Source organism: Nymphaea colorata, chromosome 3 (genome assembly GCF_008831285.2).
Source record: "Nymphaea colorata isolate Beijing-Zhang1983 chromosome 3, ASM883128v2, whole genome shotgun sequence".
Taxonomy (NCBI): Eukaryota; Viridiplantae; Streptophyta; class Magnoliopsida; order Nymphaeales; family Nymphaeaceae; genus Nymphaea; species Nymphaea colorata.
The window spans coordinates 11,714,013-11,735,833 of record NC_045140.1 but is presented as its reverse complement, the minus strand read 5'-3'; the positions used below and the strand labels follow the sequence as shown (position 1 = coordinate 11,735,833).

General features: G+C 44.7%; 1 protein-coding gene across 1 annotated transcript; it reads left to right on the top strand.

Annotated features, from left to right (window-relative positions):
- The first annotated feature begins 1,586 nt into the window (after window positions 1-1,586).
- On the top strand, window positions 1,587-9,587 carry LOC116249692 (D-aminoacyl-tRNA deacylase). The gene is made up of 9 exons (XM_031622894.2): window positions 1,587-1,969; window positions 2,342-2,525; window positions 2,881-3,023; window positions 3,186-3,249; window positions 3,805-3,857; window positions 6,579-6,640; window positions 7,578-7,652; window positions 7,812-7,994; window positions 9,281-9,587. Exons 1-9 carry the CDS (start codon window positions 1,694-1,696, stop codon window positions 9,366-9,368), a joined length of 1,128 nt encoding a protein of 375 aa, XP_031478754.1. The 5' UTR covers window positions 1,587-1,693; the 3' UTR covers window positions 9,369-9,587.
- Window positions 9,588-21,821: the final 12,234 nt, after the last annotated feature.

Below are 21,821 nucleotides of genomic sequence, written 5' to 3'. Positions count from 1 at the left end.
CAGTGCCACTGCCACTTGGAGAAGAAGATAGAAATGCAAAAGCACCAAAACTTGAAGCAAAAAACCTAAAATCACTATCCTAAAACAATATCATAACCTAAAATCGTTCACAACGAGAAAAAAATTATCATTAAGTTTGAGCAACCTATCTTTTTATCATTTAAATGTCAAAAATTATCTTTTTTTTTTTTTGGTAATGAGCCCCCAAAGTTTAATTTATTTATATATAGAAACTTCATTAATTTTCAGTTTCTTCTGCATAGGAATAACCCTTAAAGTTTTTAGAGTGCCCCTTAGCTGGAAATTTCTACTGACTATTGCCAAATTACCAATGGAATAAATTGGCGGTAGACATTGACGACTAGGTTCCATCGAGAACTATAAACATATATTGAACAAATAAAATGCATGACATTATACATTTGGCGATCTGAGCCTTGCTTTCCTGGGGACAATCGCAAAATTATCAAATGGCAATTACAAGAGCAAGAAGGGAAAGGCCCATCACCTTCAGTTGGATCATGAAAACATGGCTAAGGCCATTGATGTTAGGGCATGGAATTATAAAAATGCCTTGGATGGTTAATTTTTTTTTTTTTTTTTTTTTTTTTTTTTTTTTTTTTTGAATGAATGACAAAACTACTTCCCCCAACAAAGGAGTTAATGATGTACCAACTATGAACATACTACGGGAGGGGAGGAGGCAATTTTTGAAACGAAAATTACAGAATGACGAGAACTGTAGAAATAATTCTCAAACCACCCTCATTCTTTCTTTTAATCCCGAAAACCTCTTTCCCTTTTTGATGACGTGAGCGTGTGCGTGTGCGCCCTTTCGGTGGCGAGTCAAAACTGAAAGGCGCAATCTTGTGGGCGCACGCACCCAAAGGTTTTTTGTTCGGGTCATCCCATAAAAGCAAGATCCGGTTTTTGATTGATTAGTGACCGACCTTTCGAGAGTTTTCATTTTGCCCCCATAAGGGGCTGCCCTTTTTTAAGGCCCGACCATTGAATGGACTCAAAAATTGATCCGGAGCTGATTCGAATCGGTTAAAAAATACATTTTCTTAAAAAAAGATGAAAATATAGTTAATGAAACTGTAGACCATGAATTTAGTATCGACATAAATTAAAACTTTATAAGAGTGTTTTATAAGAAAAACGTTTGTCTTCTTAAAATATGTGTCCTAACGATTCATATTTCAAGAACACTATGCGTTTTTCAAATTTTCAGTAACAGTTTTCTTGATAGAAAATATGACAATTTTGAAACATGTATTAAAATATCAGAAACAAAAGTTTTAACTTGGATCTGGATTTTTAAAACAGTTCGCGGATTCAGCTCGGATCCGGGTCGGACCTTTCCGCCATAAATCATGAAAGACGCCTTGTATATTTTAAATTCTTAGATAAGCCATATTATTTTTTCTTCTTCGCCTGAAAGACTGTCCCAAAACGCCGACTTACTTGAAGTTTAAGATCAAGTGTATTACGAAATTCCCAGACGTAGAAGCTTGTTTATGGATTATTATCAATTTTAGGACCTTAAATAGAAATTACTCCAACAAGAAACAGCTGACCCGGTTTCTCTCTCTCTCTCTCTCTCTCTCTGCGTTCGGGAAACCGAAGGCGGGTGACTCTGCACTACAGAAGCGTGGTTTTGCAGGGGGAGAGAGGGAGAGGGAAAATTCTGATGCTCCACGGCAGCCTGTCTGTCTTGCGGCGGCCACATCTCTTTATTAAGCAGGCGACGCCCTTCTCCCGTCTCCCATCTTTCTTTTTGCCCCGCGCTGCTCTTTGTCGGACTCCACAGTCGGCGATCGTCGGAGATCTCGCACGCACAGACAGAGAAAAGTATCGGAAGATGGTGGTTCTGGTAGTAGCGACGACGGAGGACCCGGCATCCATCGGGCCAGCTTCTGCATTCCTCGCCATGTCCTCCGAGTGGCGTCCCGGTCCTTCCCTCCAGGTCCCTCGAACTCTTCTTCTTCACATTTGACTCTCTTTCTCTGTATATTTACTGGTTGATCATTTCGGTTGGACAACGTCGTCTAAGATTCTCTGCTTTGTATCCGATCATGATCAGAAAGTGAATTGATTTCTTTTGCTTTTGTCCTTTTCCTCCTTTGGTATTATGTTTTCTTGTGAGATGTGCTACGTTGATCTGCGGACAACTATGCTGTTTATAACGAACGGCGATTATCTGTAACTGTTGGTAGCAGTTTCTTCCTGCAATTTATCTGCTCTCGAGTCCATCTATTCTATGTGCAAGTCATGCTTCCATTAGGTATGGGGTATCTTTCTGAGTTCTGATTGCATCAATCTTACGTGCGCATCACAGGAAGATATAAAAAGTCATGTCCATGGACATGTGAGGCTATTAATTCAGGACGCGAGCATTGTGAGTGAAGACCATTTAGATAAACGATGGCAGGCGCTGACAGGGGAGGTAGTGGAAGAAGTCATGTTTCTCAGCAAACACACTGCAGTTTCAAACAAACCTGCACTGACGGTTCATCCTATTGGTAATATTTGTTTATCTGGTTTGATGATTATTGTATATGTCCACCTGTTCTACGTCTATCCATTTTTGTGTGCGTAGGTCCATCCTTTTAATCTGCGTAAAAAGAAAAAGAGTCGCCATGCTTTCCTATAACTAATAATCCTGTATATTAAACTGCAGCTTGTATTTAATCTACTAATTTCTTATATAGTCGTTACGATAATTGAATTTGTTTCTTAAAATGTTACGTGCAAAATAGTTTCGTGCTTCTGCAGTATTTACCATATTTCAAAAAAATTACGTGCATTTTTTCTTCTTAGGTTTGATTTTTTGTCTACATGACTAGTAACTTATACTTTTTCTCATTTTCCTTCAAGGTGTGCCCCATCTACGAGAAGATGAAACGCCTCTGCAAGGAGGAAGGCCTGGATGGGCTGCCCCACCTAATCCTCGTGTAGGTCCATGGTTGAGGCTTCTAAAGAAAATTGCAAATAGTCACAACCTGATCCCTGAATTTGAGGTAAGCATAGCTATATATATATATATATATATATATATAGTAGAGAGAGAGGGAGAGTGAAAGATTTTGTGAAGCATTCAACAATGTGGTTCTATTAAGAATTAGCCTATTGATAAATAATTTATTTGTTGGTTTACCTTTCATTCTCTTGCTTCATTGTAGGTGACGTTGGAGGGCACTCATCATGGCCCTGAGATTGATATACCTACATTATTCGTAGAGATTGGTGAGCTTTCTTCGTGACATATAAAAGCGATTGATTTTTTCTGAAATCCATGGCCTTTTTCAGCTGGATTTTATAGTATTATTTTATACATGACCATCACTTTTTTCCAGTTTGTTAAATGCTTGTAAGTTATCTAGTGCATATTTTCTGTTGAGCAGGGAGCTAGTTCATTGAACCTGTAAAACTTACCCATCCTATTATGTCGTGTTTTGTTGCTCATGTTTTCATATATTGGGTTGTAAAACTTAGTCCTAGGATGTCATGTTTTGCTTACGTTGTCAACTTCATCCTTTTTGTTTTAAGAGCCATATCTTCAAGTTTTTCAAGATTTTTAGTGTAATCACTGTCGACAGTTTAGATTTTCTCATGAATTAAGAATTAAATGTTTGCTTTCCAAAATTATCTCAAGCTTGGCTTTTAGCTCATTATTTTTTGATGATTTGAAAGGTATTGACCACTCGTTTGCATATACACATAATTTTGATACATATTCATGATTATGTCAAAATATGTCACAGAAACTCGTATAAATTTTATGGTTTTTACTCTTTACAGGTAGCACAGAAGAGTATTGGAGAAGGCAGGATGCTGCGCAAGTTGTAGCTCTGGTTAGATAGCTTAGATGACTTTCTATATTTGATTGTACCTTGCCTTTTATAATTTTCTTTCTCTTTCAATTTTAGCTTTCATGTATAGCATCTTTAATGTTTATTGACTGCACAATTATGACTTGCACATTATACATTGTAATGGATTGGTAATATAAGTTTCTAGGTTGAGAGTATTTGATCCCTTCTAGTATTAGTGAGACTTTTTCCTCTGTGATTGATGGAATGGTGGTAGCCGTTTCCAGTAACACATAGTTGCTTTCCTTGAAAGCTTCGATGTCAGGAAGCTTGAATGTGTCTGTTTTGCCATAATGATCTGATTTCGAGTCCAAAAATCACCAAATAGGAGATGTCGGTTAATGTGAAAATGTCCAACTTGTTACTGACACATCCAAATGTTTGTGTTTGAGGACATTATCTAGGACAATTGCAATTTTTTTTTGGTTGGAAGTGATAGCTAATATTTATAATGTTGTGAAGGCTGAGATACAATTGATGAACTCAGAGCTTAAAACTAAGGAACTGATGCATGAGCCTGTGTAATGGTATATGCTTTAGTAAACTTGTCCATTAACCTGAAGTAAGTGTGAGCTATCTGAAAATGATGGATGCAATGGCCTGAACCAGGACGATGGAAGAATGGAGCACCCATTTGTCGCATCCCTTGAGCTTCTTTGATCATTATGAACTGCATAACCAAAGCCAGGAACCAATGTACCATGTTTTCCTAAATCACTAAAGTTACAAAGCATTACATGGAGTTCATGTGTGGGTCGTCTTATTGTAAGTATCTGTATCAAATTTCTCTGAAGTCTTCATGAGTATGTCTTCCTCAATGAAGGGCACCATAGAGGGGCAAGTTGGTTGGAGATATCTTAATCCTTTTCAAATATGCTATTATTAGAGAAGTTGCTTTAATGACCTTTCCAATCTTAACTGTCACCTGGAAAATGGTGGACGTGATTATGTTCAAACCACCAGTGGAGGATCCAGAGATTGAGAGTGAATATGCCAGTATGAATATAGCTAGATCTCATGGGACAACATAGCTGCAAACCACCAGTGGAGGATCTCATGGGACAAGGTAGCTGCAGTATATATAACGTTGACAAAGTCCTCTTCCAAACCCACAGTTCTAGATGCTACCTTCCTTCATAGTTCTTTCTACTTTTAAGTTTTTAGCAAATTCGTCAAGTAGTTGCTTCTTAAACAAATTCATCAAGTACTTCGAATGTGGATCCCTTCAGACCATTGTCACAAATATTGTTCTTGGAAAAATCTCAATGTGGTTTTTCTTGGGTACTTTCAGCGAAGTTGTTCTTCTTGAGTAAATCTCGAAGTTGTTCTTCTTGAGTAAATCTCAAGAAAATCTCGTCAATTTTTAAGAAATTTAAAAAATCATAAAAAATCTTCAAAATTTTAAAAATTTAAAAATATGTAAATCTCTGGAAAAAGTTGTGAAAAATCGCAATAAAATTGTGAGATTTTCATTTTTTACTAGATTTTCAATATCTCATTAATTTTTCCTGATTTTTTTGTTTTATTTGATTTCCTTGTAAATATCGCGAGATTTTCAAAAATCTCTTGATATTTGTGACATTGTTTCGGACTTTCAAAGCCAAGCATTATGTGGTCAACATGGGTGTTTTGGATCATTGTCACAGATATTGTGATATTTTTGAAAATATTGCAATATTAACTAGAAAAATGGAAAAAATTCAACAAAAAAATGATTTTTTGGGAAAATCCCATGAAAGTGACGCCTTGTTATCAGATTTTTCCCTTTTTTAATTTTTAATTTTTTTTTTACATAATATCATCATTCAAATGTAATTTCGAATGAAGTTATTTGTCGCCATTTTTATCATCATTAAAACATTATTTTGATTGTTTTAACTAATTTTTAGTGTCTTATTATCAGTTTTTCTTTTATTTTGTTTATATCTTATTTGTAGATTTTTTTTTTCATTTTCCTGAGATTTTTCAAGATTTTCCCAAGAAATGCAATTTGCTGAAGAAATACCAAAAAAAAAAAAACTTTGTGTTCAAAACCAGAGATGAGAGAACAATGTTTATGACGATGCTTTGGATCAAAACAACCCATAGGACTCAATAGGAGACATTGAGTGTCAGAAGAAGCTTGCAGGAACCCGAGGTTGTTCTGAACTGGTTAGCAAGCCTGTGGAATCTGCACCATGTAAGATCTTGTACATCTGACTTTGACTCTCTTTAAGATGAACCATTCGCATGTGGAAAACAAGTAGGCAGCACATGTACAAAGAAGTATTATTAATAAAAAAAGTAAAAAAAATTGAGAAAACATATAAATTTTAATGAAAATGATGAAAAATTAATGACTCCAAATTAGAAGGCTATACTTAGAACTTAGAAGTTAGAACTGTCTCCAGTTTGAAGCACAAGTCATACTCCATGAATGCTGGTCAGTTCTTTGCTTTCATTTACATTAAAAAAAAATGTTTGTGCTTGTCTATGTTTGTTGTTCTTATTATTTTCATTTTTGCCATGGTGCTAATCTATGATTAGTTTGTCTATTGTCTGAAGCATAGCATAATTTGTTTCATTTCCTTCTGGATTTTCTGCTCATATTATAGTAGAATGGTCTCTAACTGGCTTGCTTCTCATCAACATTTATTGTGTATGTTTTTTAATCTTTAACTTCACACGATGTGTAAATTAACAATTCATTGTATGTTGTTCCAGTTACTGTGGCAGGGACTTGGGCTTGACAGTGGTGGTGGTGATGGCATTGGAAAGTGGAATGGGTATGATCAGCTTAATCTTCAAACTTAATTTACTAGTTCTCTTGTATTTGTTTTTTGTTCATGATGAGCTTGTAATTCACTCTAAATGGGCTGTTGGTAGTTGCTGTAAGCATGAGATTAATGTGCCAACTGGAGCTGAGGTTTTGGAACTGCTGTTTTTGGATTAACTTTCAGTAAATGGCTAAATACCAAAGTATATGGTTCTGTGCAGCATCTAATGTGTAATTCAAGAAATTAGTATGTGATTTATCTTGTTTCATTTTGTTTGGATCATTGGTTGTAGAGAAAGTCGTAGTGCATCCTAGATGCTGGTAAAATGGAATGGATTTCAAAGTACCAGCAAGGCTCTTCATCGAAAAATCTTTTGTTCAAATTGTTCCATGTTCCTAATATCTTGAAAACAAATATCAAACGTATCCTTTTTAAGCATATTTCTGTGTAAAATAACTGTATCAATTGTCAAGTGTCCATACCCAATATCTAGCATAAAGCTGACATTTCTTGAGACCATCTGATTTCCATTTGATAGAAGTTAAAGAAATAATTTTTTTACATGGTTACTGGGATATCATATTTTTCAAGTGAAAGCTATTTATCTAGAGATAGCTTCTTGTCTGTTATAGACATCAGGAGAACTGACATACGTTATGGTGTTGAACATGCTTGTCATTGTAAAGCATCAAAGCGTGAATATTCTCTAAACTTGTGTTATGATTTCTCAAAGTTAATTTATGGAGGTTTCTGGCAGGAGAAAAAACAACTTTTCTTAATCAGAAATATGTTGTTAACTGTTTAAGTGTTTATGCTTATTTCTTCTGATGATAAAGCAGTGGTATCTTCTTATGCATATCTTCTTATGCACCTCTTGATAAATGAACCTGAACTAGGGCGATATTTTTTTCCTCATAGTATGTGTTCTACTTTTTCCTCATTTCAGGAATTCAGAAAAAAATAAGGTACTCCTTGGACTAGGAGGTGGTCACTATGCACCACGTCACTTGGATGTTGTTGTGTAAGTCTTACTTTTAACTGCTTTTGAGATTTTGTTTTATAAAACTTAGCTATATAGGATTAGCAAAGAATTTTCTGCCATCCTTTCCTGCCTCTCTTTCTATCTGTCTCTTCTGCAACTTGAAGCAACCACTGATAATCCTCTTAATTTTATCCCCAGGAAAGATGGGGTTTGGGTGGGCCACCTGCTTTCAGGATATTCCTTACCAATGGAAGATCCAAAGTCTAATAATGGAGGACAGAATGGCATCGGTGGAACATGGAAACAAGCAATTAGGGTTGCATATGAGGCAACCAAATCTGCTTTTCCTGGAGGAGTGATCCTGGCACACTTGGATCATAAGTAAGTTACCCTTCACACATCTGACAAAAGGAATGAAAATATATTCTTTAATCTGTTTCTACCTCTTACATTCATTTGTCACTTTCGTAAACTTCTCAACCTTCAGAAAACTGAATATTAGACTTTGGTACTTTGCCTAAAAAATCTATGTGACCGAACTATAATTTACATATTAGAAGATTTCCATTCACGAAACTGTGTGCTACTCCATATCATGATTTCGCAAATGATCGTTAAGTCATTGGTGCAATAAGAAACTAGGTCTACCAAGCTGAAGGGGTACAAAGTGATTTGACTATAATGGGGGTTATTTTTTCCCATGTGTTTTTGTTAAAATTATTGCAGATCTTTATAATTGGAAACTGAAGATACATCAACATTTTATCAACCAATGGGGTAGAAAATTATTGAGGCTATTGAATCAATGAAAAATATTCAATTCCATGAGCCTTTTACGCATTACAAACATGATATTTGCTATGCCAGCTCAGTTGGTTCTCTAATTTGGTCTTTGAAACTGAAGTAACATATACTGTGATGTTTGCTCCAGTATACTGTTGTAATTTTTGAAACTGATAAAGTATTTGGTTATTTGGGCAGATTAAATCTATAATCTTGGCATAAGTGAAACACTTATTTTTTCTACAGCATGATGCTAAACCAGCTACCTTGGCAAAATATATGGGCTCTTCAGTATACTCATTTTGGAAGTTCCTGTTTTCACATGCTATGAGTGGTAGTGCTTTCTAATAGCCCCTAGCACAGAAATGTTCGGTTACTGCTGGAAATGGATTCTCTGTGAGCTAAATTTGTTTGTAACTAAAAAAGTTGTGGTTCTTCCAGGCAATTGCCTACATAAGGGCATGCCCAGTGATGTGGTTTTATTAGATGCATATTCATCTGGTTAACCTGTTCCTCCCCTGTTTCTTCATGCTCATTTAATTTTTGTTTTATCATGTAATTCTGGAGTCTGGAGTGCTTACACTCTATCGAGACCTTCATGATTTAGATAGGTTTAGTTCCAGGAATTGACCGTCACCAATGAATGCTACTTGTGCTCACAGCTCTGAGGTGATAGCTTACTTTACCTGCATTATCGTGTTCAGTGTTGTTCTCACACCCCCCTTTCTCTCTTTTGAAATTCTATCTGAATGTGTGACCTATCCATCATCAGTTTTGAGTGGAACATACATGCATGTAACCATAATCTGTCGTGTATCTTGCTACCTTCGTACTATGTCTACAACTTTGCTGATGGACAGCTTTTTCCATCTTTTCCGATGCAGGAGTTTCAAGAGCTGGCAGAAAAATGCAATTATAAGTTTCTTGAATGAACAAAATATCGGTATCGGGAAGCCTGACGACTTCATCTGAACTACTAAAGAATCGGTGGCTCAGCCCCCAGCTTTTTGTTTACCATTCATCTCCCTTGAAGCCCTGCATCACATAAACTCAGAAAAATTATAGACCTTCAGAAAAGTGATAGACCTCTTGAGTTGTAGCCATTCAAAATGATATAATAATATATTACTATGTAGCAGTGAATGCTTTTATGAGTATGTGATTGGTTCTTAGCGGCCGTTTATCAAGGTATATAGTTGGTTATTGCCTCAGTTAATGCTTAGCTGGTGGATGTGAATCCGGTCATCTGGGGATTATGTTCAATGCCACCAAGGAATAATCCCTGGTTGGCTATCATTCTACTGCTGATGGGACATCAACCAAGAAGTTTGTGATCCCGGTGATGTTCCATATCAGGTCACCTTCTTCTTGATGGGTAATTTTAGCAAAGCCACCAAATGGGTTGGGATGGTATCATAGGGGAGGAAGACTTGCTTGAGTTGTATCTACAAGTTATAGCCTGTGCATTGTTTAAATTCGGATGTGCGAGAAGGTTTTTATGATCATCGTGTTACTGATAGGATCTGGTTAAACGGAATCGTCCAACAATGAAATTAATTTCCGGGATGGCTTAGGACCACCATATGGCACCGCAAAAAGTTTGAACGTGCCGTTAGTTGCTATCGTTGGCTATAATGGCAATAAATGAGATCTCATTTCCTCTTTATACGTGCTCCTGTCTGTTTCTAGTCTGGACATTCAAGTTGGGTACAATAAGTAATTTGCTTAACCTCATAACTTGCTGCCTCAACCTGAAAGCTTCACACATTCTGAAGCTACTGGAAATAGCCTTCGAATAGCCTAGAGGGGTGTAGTGCGATCAGCTTGGGTAAGTAGCCAGTAGGCGGCTGGTCCTTGGTTCGGGTGGGATGTGTACAAACTAAAATGCCTTGTAGGCTGCCCGCTTAGGCATCAAAACAGCTCTAGATCCCAAGAGCAGGGGAAACATGGGGGTTTTGGGTAGTAAGATGAAATGCTCCTATTCACCCAAGGAAATAGTCTCAGAAATATTGGAAAATGTATTAGTTCAGCAAGACTAATAACCAATGTGGTACTAGAGATTATCTCGTTTCAGTTTACTGAACCTGAGAATGTTATGATTATTTTATAACTAACAAAAAGTTCCATTATTCAGAAGTTAAGGAACCAGTTGTATAAAAGTCGTAGCTAGGTGGCTAACTTGTCATCCATGATTTTGCCGAATGGATTCAACCTCATTTGAAGGAGCTGAGGGGAAGAAGAAGATAAAAGTGGACTTATATCTTTGGCCAGTTTAATTGGAAAGAAAGAAACAGAAAACACTAATGAAAAGTGATCTAATGAATTACAGGAAAGAACTTTGAATTAGTTTCTAAAATTCCAACGTTCATGGATGACAAGTTAGCCACCTGAACTTGTTCACATCATCTACCGACTGCACGCTAAGGAAATCTACTGAAAGCATTGCAAGAGGAAGTGGGAGGGCATCTACTTGTTTTATCTTGAGGCTTCATCATACAGTTTAAATGGCCCATCAAGAGAACTGGTTACGTAGAGCACTACGGAGATCTTGCATATGGCAAAATGCTTCCTGCCTAGACCCGGCTCTGTGGACATATATGTCTCCCACCCATTGTCTCTCGTATCCCGTTTGGTGCATCTAAAAATGATCCCAAACCTATCAACCACTACAACTTGGGGCGACAATCTCATTCGGTCCCAGGCACAGATGATGCAAAGCTATACTTTGAGCAAATTATGAGTTAGAAATCATTGCATACTATTTCATTCTCAGATGCCAATATTGAAACTTAACCCAATAGCATTGAGCCAACGAGACAATACCAACTTGGAGAAAACACACGTAACAGTGAGGCAAGGTCATAGTTATTAGGTATGGTCTCCCACTTGATATTAAAAAAACATGTTTCTTCAATGTAGGATAGGATTTCATGGAAATTTAAAAGCCTAAGGTACAAAGCTTTTTTTTCACTTGTTAGTTCCTATGCATCCTTGAAAAAAAAAAAGAAAAAGAAATTCTTGTCTCAATTCATAAAACTTTTGAGCATGAAAGTCGTATTTGATCTTATAGTTTTACTGAAAATAGAAACCTTACTGTCTTTTCTCCTTTCATATCCAATGTGATATTCTTCATCACCATCGTGGGAGAGATCTTTTCATTTGGGAACAAAATTTTCTTTCATTAGTGCAAAATTAATGCTCATTATCAGGGATATTCATAATACCAATTATCAAGTTGTAGACTGAGATTATAATGCATGTTTGACCACTCGATACCCCATATTCAACAGAAAGAAAAGAATCAGATAACAATAGAGAAACATTTCACACATTAGCAACTCTCTCTCTCTCTCTCCCTTATACAATCAAAATCATCATCACATTATTTCACTCGTGCTGGATCAAACCTTCACGGAAGGCTATGCAATGGCTACCGGAGAGTTCACCGAAGAGCGGGGGTGTGTTAATGTCATCGCCAGATAGATGAAGAACAGGAAACCCCTTTTCCAACTTAAAAACGTTTTTGTGGGAGTTAGACAGACTTCTCTCGGCTTTCTATAAGCCCAAGAGCCGGCCTACCTCCTACTGTCTTGTGTGGATGAGCAGCCAGCCGTCCAAGGAGAGACACCGCAGTCCATTTCTCTTCTTTTGGGGGAGTGCACCGACGTTTTCCGAGAGCCCAAGGGGCTGCCTCCGCCACGGGCCCATGACCACCATATACATCTTGTCCCCGGTACTTTTGCAGTTTGTGTACGACCTTACCGGTATGCCCACGCCCAGAAGAGTGAGGTAGAGAAGCAGGTCCGGGATATGTTACGAGAAGGGCTCATCCGACCCTCTTCGAGCGCCTTCTCTTCCCCGGTACTTCTCGTGAAGAAGCACGATGGTTCTTGGCGATTTTGCGTGGACTACCGAGCCCTCAATGAGGCCACGCTCAAGGACAAGCATCCCATCCCCGTGATTGACGAGCTCTCGGGTGCCCGTTACTTCTCTAAGATTGATCTACGGTCCGGGTACTTCCAGATTCGGATGGCGTCTGAAGACATCCCCAAGACGGCATTCCGCACCCACGACGGGCACTTCGAGTTCTTGGTGATGCCATTCGGCTTAACCAATGCACCAGCCACCTTCCAGCGGTGCATGAACGACATTTTCAGAGCCCACCTTCGCAAAGGGGTCCTCGTTTTCTTTGATGATGTCCTCATCTACAGCGCCACTATTGAGGACCATATCAGACACCTCAGGACCGTGTTAGAGTTGCTCAGGGAGCACCAGTTGTACGCCAAGCAGACCAAGTGCAGCTTTGGTCAGTCGGAGGTCGTCTATCTTGAGCACATTGTCACGGCCGAGGGGGTCAAGGCCGACCCTGCGAAGATTGAGGCCATGGTGGACTGGCCTATTCCTAGATCCCCTAGGGAAGTGAGGGGATTTCTTGGGCTTACCGGGTACTACCGTCGATTTATCCGACGTTACGGGCACATAGCTTCTCCTCTCACTCGTTTGCTTCAGAAGGGTGGTTGGGAGTGGACCGAGGAAGCTAGAGGGGCGTTTGAGCAGCTCAAGGTGGCCATGACCACCGCTCCTGTGCTATCCCTGCCAGATTTCTCCAAGACATTCGTGGTGGAGACTGACGCCTGTGAGGCTGGGATTGGAGCAATACTGAGTCAGGATAGGCATCCCATTGCCTACATAAGCAAGGCCCTCAACCGACGTGCCAATCAGTTTTCGACGTATGAGAGGGAGATGTTGGCCATAGTCGTCGCCGTAGAGAAATGGCGGCCCAACCTCATTGGACAGCGCTTTGTGGTGAGGACTGACCACGTCAGTCTCAAGTATTTGCTGGCCCAGCGTATATCCACCCCCACTCAGCAGAGGTGGATAGCCCGACTCTTGTGTTACGACTTCTCTATCGAGTACAAGAGAGGGGTCGACAACTCCGCGGCTAACGCACTTTCATGAGCTCCGGAGGCGTTCTTCGCTTTGTCAACCCCTACTACACGCCTATGGGACCGTATTCGGGTGGCTTAGAGGGAGGACGACACCCTACGGCTCCTCCTATCCTCCGTGCAGGCTAACCCGGGCAGCATCCTGCTGTATTCAGCCCGAGAAGACCTCCTCTACAGAGAAGGCAAGGTCGTCATTTCTAGAGGGCACCCCTTATGCCAAGAGTTGATACGTCACCACCACGACCTACCCGCCATGGGCCACGAGGGGCGAGAGAAGACCCGAGCTAGAGTGGCCGCCGATTTCTGGTGGAAGGGGCTGAAAACCGACATTGCCCACTTTGTGAAGAACTGCCCTGTATGCCAGCGCGAGAAGTACGAGGCAGCGAAGACCCCCGAGCATCTTTGCCCCTTGCCGATACCACACCGGCCATGGGAGGACGTCTCCATGGATTTTATAGACGCCCTCCCACGTTCAGACGGGAAGGAGGCTATACTTGTGGTGGTGGACCGGCTCACCAAGCACGGCCACTTCGCAACCTTGCCACGCCTTTACTCAGCCTGCCTCGTCGCAGAGACCTACCAGGAGTGGATCGGGAGGCATCACGGCATGCCTCGCACGATGGTGTGTGACAGAGATAGCGTGTTCATCAGCGACTTTTGGAGGGAGTACACGTGGCTGGCCGACACCAAGGTGCTATTTAGTTCGGCCCACCACCCCCAGACCGACAGACAGACAGAGGTGGTGAACCGCACCATAGAGACCTATCTGCGGAGTTTTTCTGGGCACAGGCCGTCGACTTGGGCCAAGTACCTCTCGTGGTGCGAGTGGGCGTATAATACCAGCCCCCACTCTTCAATAGGGATGACTCCCTTCCAGCGGCTGTCTACGGGCGTCCCTCGCCCATGCTGAGGAGCTACGAGCCGGGTCTAGCGGGCGAGGAGGACCTTGAGCGCATCTTGTGTGACCGTACGAGATATTGAGGGTGCTTCACACAAATCTGGAGAGAGCACGCAGCCGCATGCAACAGCAACACAACAAGGGCCTTGCCGAGCGACAGTTCAGCGTAGGGGATTGGGCGTGGCTCAAACGCCTGCCTAGGGGGCAGAAGACCCTGTTCGGTCGGCCGTATTCGAAACTGTTGCCGAGGTATTTTGGACCTTACCGGGTTGAGGCGCGCCACGACAAGGCCGCCTACCGCTTGGCGCTACCAGTAGACGCCCGAGTGCACCCGTCTTTCATGTGGGGAGGCTCAAGCCGCACCATGGAGCCCCGCCCGCAGCCACTACTCAGACCCCGGACGAGCCTGCCCTGCCTCGGAGGTTGCTACGTAGCCGCAGGGTGCGATGCGATGGCGAGCTCCGCCGAGAGTACTTGGTGGAATAGGACGGCCGCGAAGGAGGTCCCATCTGGGAGGACGCCAACGGTCTTTCTGAGAGGTACCCCGCTGTAGGAGCATGGGGGCATGCTCCATCTAAGGGGGATGGATCTATTATGGCCCATCCGTCGGCGTCCAGGAAGAGGACCACAGCCGGCGTCGTCATGGCACCAGGCCGCGCACATCCCACGGCCGAGACGGGCCACGCGCCAGGAGGAGGGGGTGATAACCCCGGACCAGAACAAAGGGAGGTTACAGACCGCGGCAGAAGGTTAGACACCGCCGAGGAGCAGCCGCGGGAGGCTAGTCTCGTGTGCCGGCAGAGGACGCGCCACACAGGGCTGGACGCGTCGGGAGGTTTAGCCTCCGTCGCCCGGGCGGGGGTGAGGGCTGGAGAGGCCGAGGACGACGAAGACGTCGAGCATCGCCTGGCTGGCAAGCGGCCAGGGGCGAGAGAGACGGGCGGCAGCACTGTCGGCTGTCGCCCCGCTGACTTGCAACCGCCGCCGAGCGACATCCGAGCGCCCGGCGGGCTGGCCGACGGGCCTGCGGTCGACCCACCCGGCGACACGGCAGCAGGCGGACGAGGAGGCGCGGCAGCGACAGGCATACACCAGCCAGGGAGAGATCAAGCGGTACACGCGTGTCCCTTTGACGGGACATGCCCACGATGTGATGCCTGACACCACGCTGGAAGCGTGACACTGTATCAGGAATAACCGGACACGGATCCGGAGTTGTGAGGCGGGTCGGCCCGTCATTTTTGTAGACCCGGATCGAGACACAGTCTTATGGATCCGGGCGCGGACTTTTTGGGGGATCCGGACTGGGGTCCGGATCCGCTTGTTCTCGTATCAGTTTTGTGACCCGGGTCTCTTAAAGACTCGGGCGAGTCACCGCCCCGAACCGGGTCGACAAGATTGTCGACCCGGGACGTTGGTCGGCCACCTCCCACGCTCGCGTGGGAGGCCATCGTCTTCCTCCTCCTTTATCAATGGGAGGAAGCCATTGATGTTTTTCATGCTTGAAGAGGATTCCCAAGAGGGCTTTTCCTGGAGGTTTTGCCCAGAAGGTCGCCGGACGTTCTTCCCGGCGGCAGCCCCCTTAGATTTCCTTCTCATTCATCAATGAGAATCATGTTATCTTCCTCCACCGTCTCTCCTTGTGCACCTTCGTTTCCAGCTTCCATGGCTGCCGTGGAGGAGCTCTCCCTCGTCTGAAGCACATCCCAGCGAGAGGAGACCCCAACCGGACGCTACCCACGCATTCCCCGCCGATTCCCTTCGCCCACCGGACGATCCCATCGCCTGCACACCGCCGTAAGCCTCCCTGCTTCACCCGCACCTCCCTGCCTTCACCGTTTTCAGAAAACCAGGTTACTGTTCCATCGAAGTTCTCCTCCTCCGTGCGAGATCTTGGCGATCAAGGACCGCGGTCGGCTGCCTCCGGCATCCCTCTCGGCCGTGAGTCCTAACAAGTTGGTATCAGAGCCGTCGCACGGCTTGGGGAGCAAGATTTGCGAAGATATGTGTTGCTGTTTCGCCTGAGACGAGAAACCGAGAGAAGGAGTCTTTTCAGATCGACGGCGCTGATTTCTGGAGGAGATTTAGCTGTCGAGCACCTACCCAATCACTTCGTATACGTCTTGGGAGTGTTGTGGATTTTTTGAGCGATTTTTGGAGCATCCTGGAGCGAGATATCGATTTTTGAAGCCACACTGGTTTTTTCGGCGTTCTTACCCTCTCCAGCGAGCTTCGGCGGATTCCAGCCGATTTGACGAGGGATTTCTTGTTGTCCAACGGCAGATCAACTCTGAAATGGTTGATCCCTACACGGTTAGTGTAACCCCCATGATTTCCCTCAGATTAATCGCACATTTCTCCTGCATTTGAATCTGTTCTTCCGTTTTTCCCCATTTCCGGCGATATCCATCTGTTCCGGCATTGATTCCGGTCGATACGCTGTTTAATTCGTGTTGATGAGCATACATAAGCATTCTAGACAAATTTATGAGCAGATCGAGCTTTGAATCGGCGAATTTGGTTAAGAAATGACGCCGGAATCCTCTGTTGAACATCTCCGGCCATTTTTCTGAGTTTTCCGGCGCCGACGAGAAATTCCGGCGAAATCGACGATCTCGGCGGAATATTCCGCCGAGATTCGCCGTGTTCTTCGGTCCCCGGCGACATGCCCGTGTTACGTGTCAGAAACAGAGGCGGTGCGCAGGGACACGCAAGTCCTGTCGAGTCCACCATCACAACTCGACCGTGTCCCGCCATGAATCCCGTCTCACATCGGATCCTGAGGACACGGTGTCCCGCACAACACGTGTCCCAACAGTTTACAAAGAGGCGTCAGCGTGTTCGGCGTGTCCCCGCTTCCATCACACGTGTCCGAGCACCAGGACACCACTTAAGACCATTTCCAGTGTTCTCAGTTCGCAGATTTTCCAGAATCTGTGCCATCTTTCAACGATCGGTGCAGCCAGCTCAGAGATCGGTTTTCCGAGGTCTTAGGCGCGTTGGAACCGGTGTTTGTCTACTTTCTGACAGCCAAAATTCAGCTCATTTGGACATAAGGTCGAGCCAGGGCAGTCGATTGAGTGGAGGCTGGTCGGGGCTACTTTTTCGGACTGATACACAGCCTGAACACACCTGCGACAAGCGTCTGAGGCGTTAATTTAAACTGCTCCGAATTTCTCTATGTTGAGCAGATGCTGAAGCTCTTGGTACCGTTGGAAAGCCCCAGATCTTAAGAAAATTTAGGCACCATTTTTACAATTTTTGGGCACCGGACCAGGGAGATACTGATTTTTGAAGGGACAAAGGTCCCTGACGCCAGCTTCAGCCTGTTTTCAGACTCACCAGATTTTCAAGGAGAATACGCGTCCGCCGGCGCTTCCGGCGACTGTCACACCCCACTCACATCTTCTCCTGGGGTTTACTCGAATATCTGGTGACATTTCCAAGCACTTCCCTTACTTGCTTGTACTATTGAACTGCCTTTGATTGTGCTTGTCTTCTTTATTGGACTGAGCTGCACGAGCTAGGAGCTATATCCCCTCGACGAGCTGATTTCGAGGGCCACACACCGTAGCTGAGGAGGAGGTCCAGCTAGCACTCGACTGGGCTGGACGTGGGAGAAGGAAGGGCGTTCGCTGGCACCATTCCAGCGGTTGCTTCCCCCTACATGCTACTGCACTTAGGGGTTTTCTTGTTCACGGTGACGTGCATCCCCTTCTCTCACTTTTGTTGCTGTTATACTTGTTCGGTGACTACTGTTGCCCCCTTTGTTTGTCAAGGAGCGACTCGCAGCTGCATTGCTAGGAGGCGCCAACCTTCGAAGGAACGAGGTTGCTGAATACGGGGGTGCAGCCAAGCTGCCGGTTTTAGCCCCCGTGACCAGGTTCCCTTCGCCTCACCTTATAGTTGCGAGGGTGGTTGTATTTGCTTTTATCCCTGCCATCGGCACCCCTGACTTGGGCTCCTCCTTGTGCACCTTGCACGGGACACAGCCCGGCAGTGGGAAGACTTACCCAAGGGCAAGAAGGGTGTGGTTTGTACGTTCTAGGCATGGATTGTTGAGTGAGATGGGAGAGAATTAATCCATGTATTGAACGCATTTGTAATCTCTAAAGCCACCATACTCTTGAGAGTCCTTGTTGTGAGGTTGGTGCTGGGTATTGTACTCCTCCGGGCAAGCTAGGGCCCTTGAAAGGCCGGGGGAAACCTTGTACAGCCGTCCTCGTGAGGTAGGAGCAGCATTCTTGTATTACCTGGCAGTGGGCAGGCTTCGGTCTTCGCCAGCTAGCAGTGACAGTGTGGGCAACGACCAGCTGGGCAGCATAGTGCAGACGGCCACCAAGGCAACGACAGCCGAACAGCGCCGCGCGGCGCGCAGTCGGCCGCTTTAGCGACGTCGGACGGCAGGTCGACGCCAGCCAGCGGCGACAGTTGTAGGCGACGGGCTGCCAGGACGTAGCAGTAGGACCGAGGGTCGACGCCAGCTGACAGCGGCAGTCGTAGGCGACATACGGCCAGGGCGTAGCAGCCGAGCCACGAGTCGACGCCGGCCAGCGACGACAGTGTGGGCGACGTGCGACCGTGGTAGCGCGGACGGACAGCAGGTCGACGACCTACCGAGCAGCACTGTGTAGTCGGCCATTTCGGCCCGACCACACCGTGACAGGCGAGCGACGCCAGCCGGGGAGAGCAGCGTAGCGCGGGCAGCCGGTTCGGCCACATCGGACGGCGGGCAGCACACGCGCGATGGCGAAGGGCGCCAAGGATAAAGCGCCGATGGTTGCCGAGGACACTGAGGCGCAGGACGATTTGACGACCGTGCAGGGCGCGGTCGAGCGACCACCACGAGGAGAGACGTACTCCTCCCGAGCGCCTAACACCGATTTGAATGTGTGGAGATCTGCAGTTTGAGACATTTGGGATGATGTTCCAAGACAACATCAACCAAATGATGAGCCGATTCAGTGCCGACATGGGAGCAGCCCTACGGCAAGTTAGAGATAAGGTCGATCACCTAGAAGCCACCAGACAATGGGCTAGGGACGACCCTAACCCCGATGGAAGAGGAACGAGGCGAGGTCATTTCGAGTTTGGGGAACCCTCCCATAGGGACCCGAACATGGGGCAAAGAGGACCTCACGCTCCCTTCCGAGCCCAAGACCGTCAAGGGGTTTATTTAATTGGGTGGCCAGCCGAGAGCCGGGAGAGCCATCACTTGACTCCACCCGACCCCAAGAGTTGGGCCAATACGGACACCCCCGCGGATAAGGAAGAGAGGGGAAGGTCGCCTGGTGCTAGGAGCAACGAAGCCTACCAAACCGGCGGTATGTCGGCAAGAGTGTTCGATAGAGGGGACTTCGGACAGCAGGACCCCGGGCAGTTTGATCAGATTCCTCCCGAGCGACAGCCACCGAGATTTGGACAGCATGCGGGCAAAGGGGTCTTTAGAGGTCACGGCCAGACGCGGGCAGAGAGATGGCGGCAGGGCGCCAGGCCATTTGACGAGCCGCCTCCACGTTTCGGGCCAGGGGCTCCACCCGAGCCATTGCAGGAGTACCCTGGCGACTATGCTGGTCTTGACTCACCCCGGGAGGCTCCTCCTCACCACGGCCACCGACGCCAGCCACTCTACGGGCGCGTCAACCTAAATCCCTTTAGGGATGACCCGCGCGAGGAGCGGTTCCGCGCTATACCATGGATGCGCTTGGATTTCCCCAAGTTCGGTGGGCAAGACGCACAAGAGTGGACCTACAAGACCCACCAGTACTTTTTATGCCAGCAAGTGCCACGGGATCTATGAGTATCGATAGCAGTCTTTCACTTCGAAGGAGAGGCCATGCCGAGAGCAACAATTTGTAGTTACATCACCCACCATATACACATCACTATGGTAAGTGCATTACACCTCGTGAAGTGTGTGCATCACGTCAAGTACACCTCACCTATACTGTTTGAGGTGCTCAACTGTTTGATACGCTGGAATATGTGCACATCAAGCCTTAATGCGCGTCCAGCATAAGAACACAAAAAAAAAAAACAAGGTCCCGTGATGACAACTAGATGTCTGTTTTGTTTTGTGGAAGAATAATGTGGCCAACACCTCTTTGAATGCCGACCGTTTCGCAAGATTTGGATGATGATTTCTAAAAAATTTAATGGAAGACATTGTGTAAAAATCTATCATAGATGAGGCAAATGTTGGTACAATTTTAGTTTTCAGCACGGTTAGCTATTTGCACTGTTAGGAGGATCTGCTTTCAATATCGAGTGCGGAAAATATGGAAATGGAGGAACGCTCGCTTTGATGTTCAATGTATAATCAGATTTGGCTTAACTATGTGGATGGTTTCCAAGCCTTCCTGATGGATAAGACTGTGGAACAGAGTTAGATGAGATGATGGATTTTGATTGGAATTATGTGAAGTAGATGGGCAACCACTGTTGTCAGTCAGGGTAACCATACAGATTGCATCTAAGGTCTTGAACGGAGGCTGTTGGGTCGCTGTGGGAGTTAGTGGAAGCACCATGGCTGGCGAAGGAGAAAGCTCATTTTGTTGTCGTTCAGTCTTTCCATTCCCTGAAACTAAAATGCTTTGTTATACTCTGCAACATTTTTAATTTGTGGGTTGCAGTTCAATCATTATTGGACCAAACAAGAAGCACTAGATCAAATGGCTTGAGGCTAGGCAAGAGGGAAGAGTGACTTTCAGCAGCTCTTTCCGAATTCTGCAAGAGAAAGTTCATATTTTCTGCATCTCTAGTGGAAATCCTGATGTTCATACACGCACCCTGCTGCCATTAAACTAAGCTGAGATGTAGCTTCTCTTGTGTTTGCAGCTATTTTTTTATGTATTCTTGTTCATGATGGTGTATTTTTTTGTCGTCTTCAATAAAATTTTGGAGGAATTTTTCAGGAGGTTTGATGCAAAAAATAGTAGATATTAAGGATTGACAATAAAATTGACTTACACTTAAGCCGCAAAGCCGGAATCTTAGAGGCAAATGGGTATGAGCTTAGAGGTTTTATGCCAAAAGCTGTTTTCCCCAAGTGAGCATTAAAGAACTGGGAACCGACCCTAATGAGACAAACGGGATGCTCAAGTTATATAGTTATCTGCTAATTAGTTCTGACTTTTGAATTACATGGAAGCTTTGCTGTCCCCAACTAAATTAAAAGGTGAACCTGAAGTTTGGGAGTTGCATGCCTCGAAATAGTTTAAACTGAAATACGGAGACCAAACTTGGACCGAGGTAGGAAATGAAAGATCAACAGCACAGGAAGTTGAGAAACTTGGTTCTGCGAGAGCAGTTTTTATAACAAATTTGAAACTATGGAACTACAGTTTCTTGTGAAGAACGCCCAAAAAAGATTATAAGGACTGCCGGAATTCTTAAGAAACACTCTTCGAGACTTGGAAAAAGCTTAGTGCAGTGAAAATAATACAAACCAATCTTGACCAGATTATTGTCAAGTTTACCCTATAAACAGTCCTACATCGTCTGGTCCTTCAGGGAGAGTTGGCTCCATTCTGGGGAAGCTTTTCATTTATACCCATTGAAGAATCTAAGGTCTGTAATTTA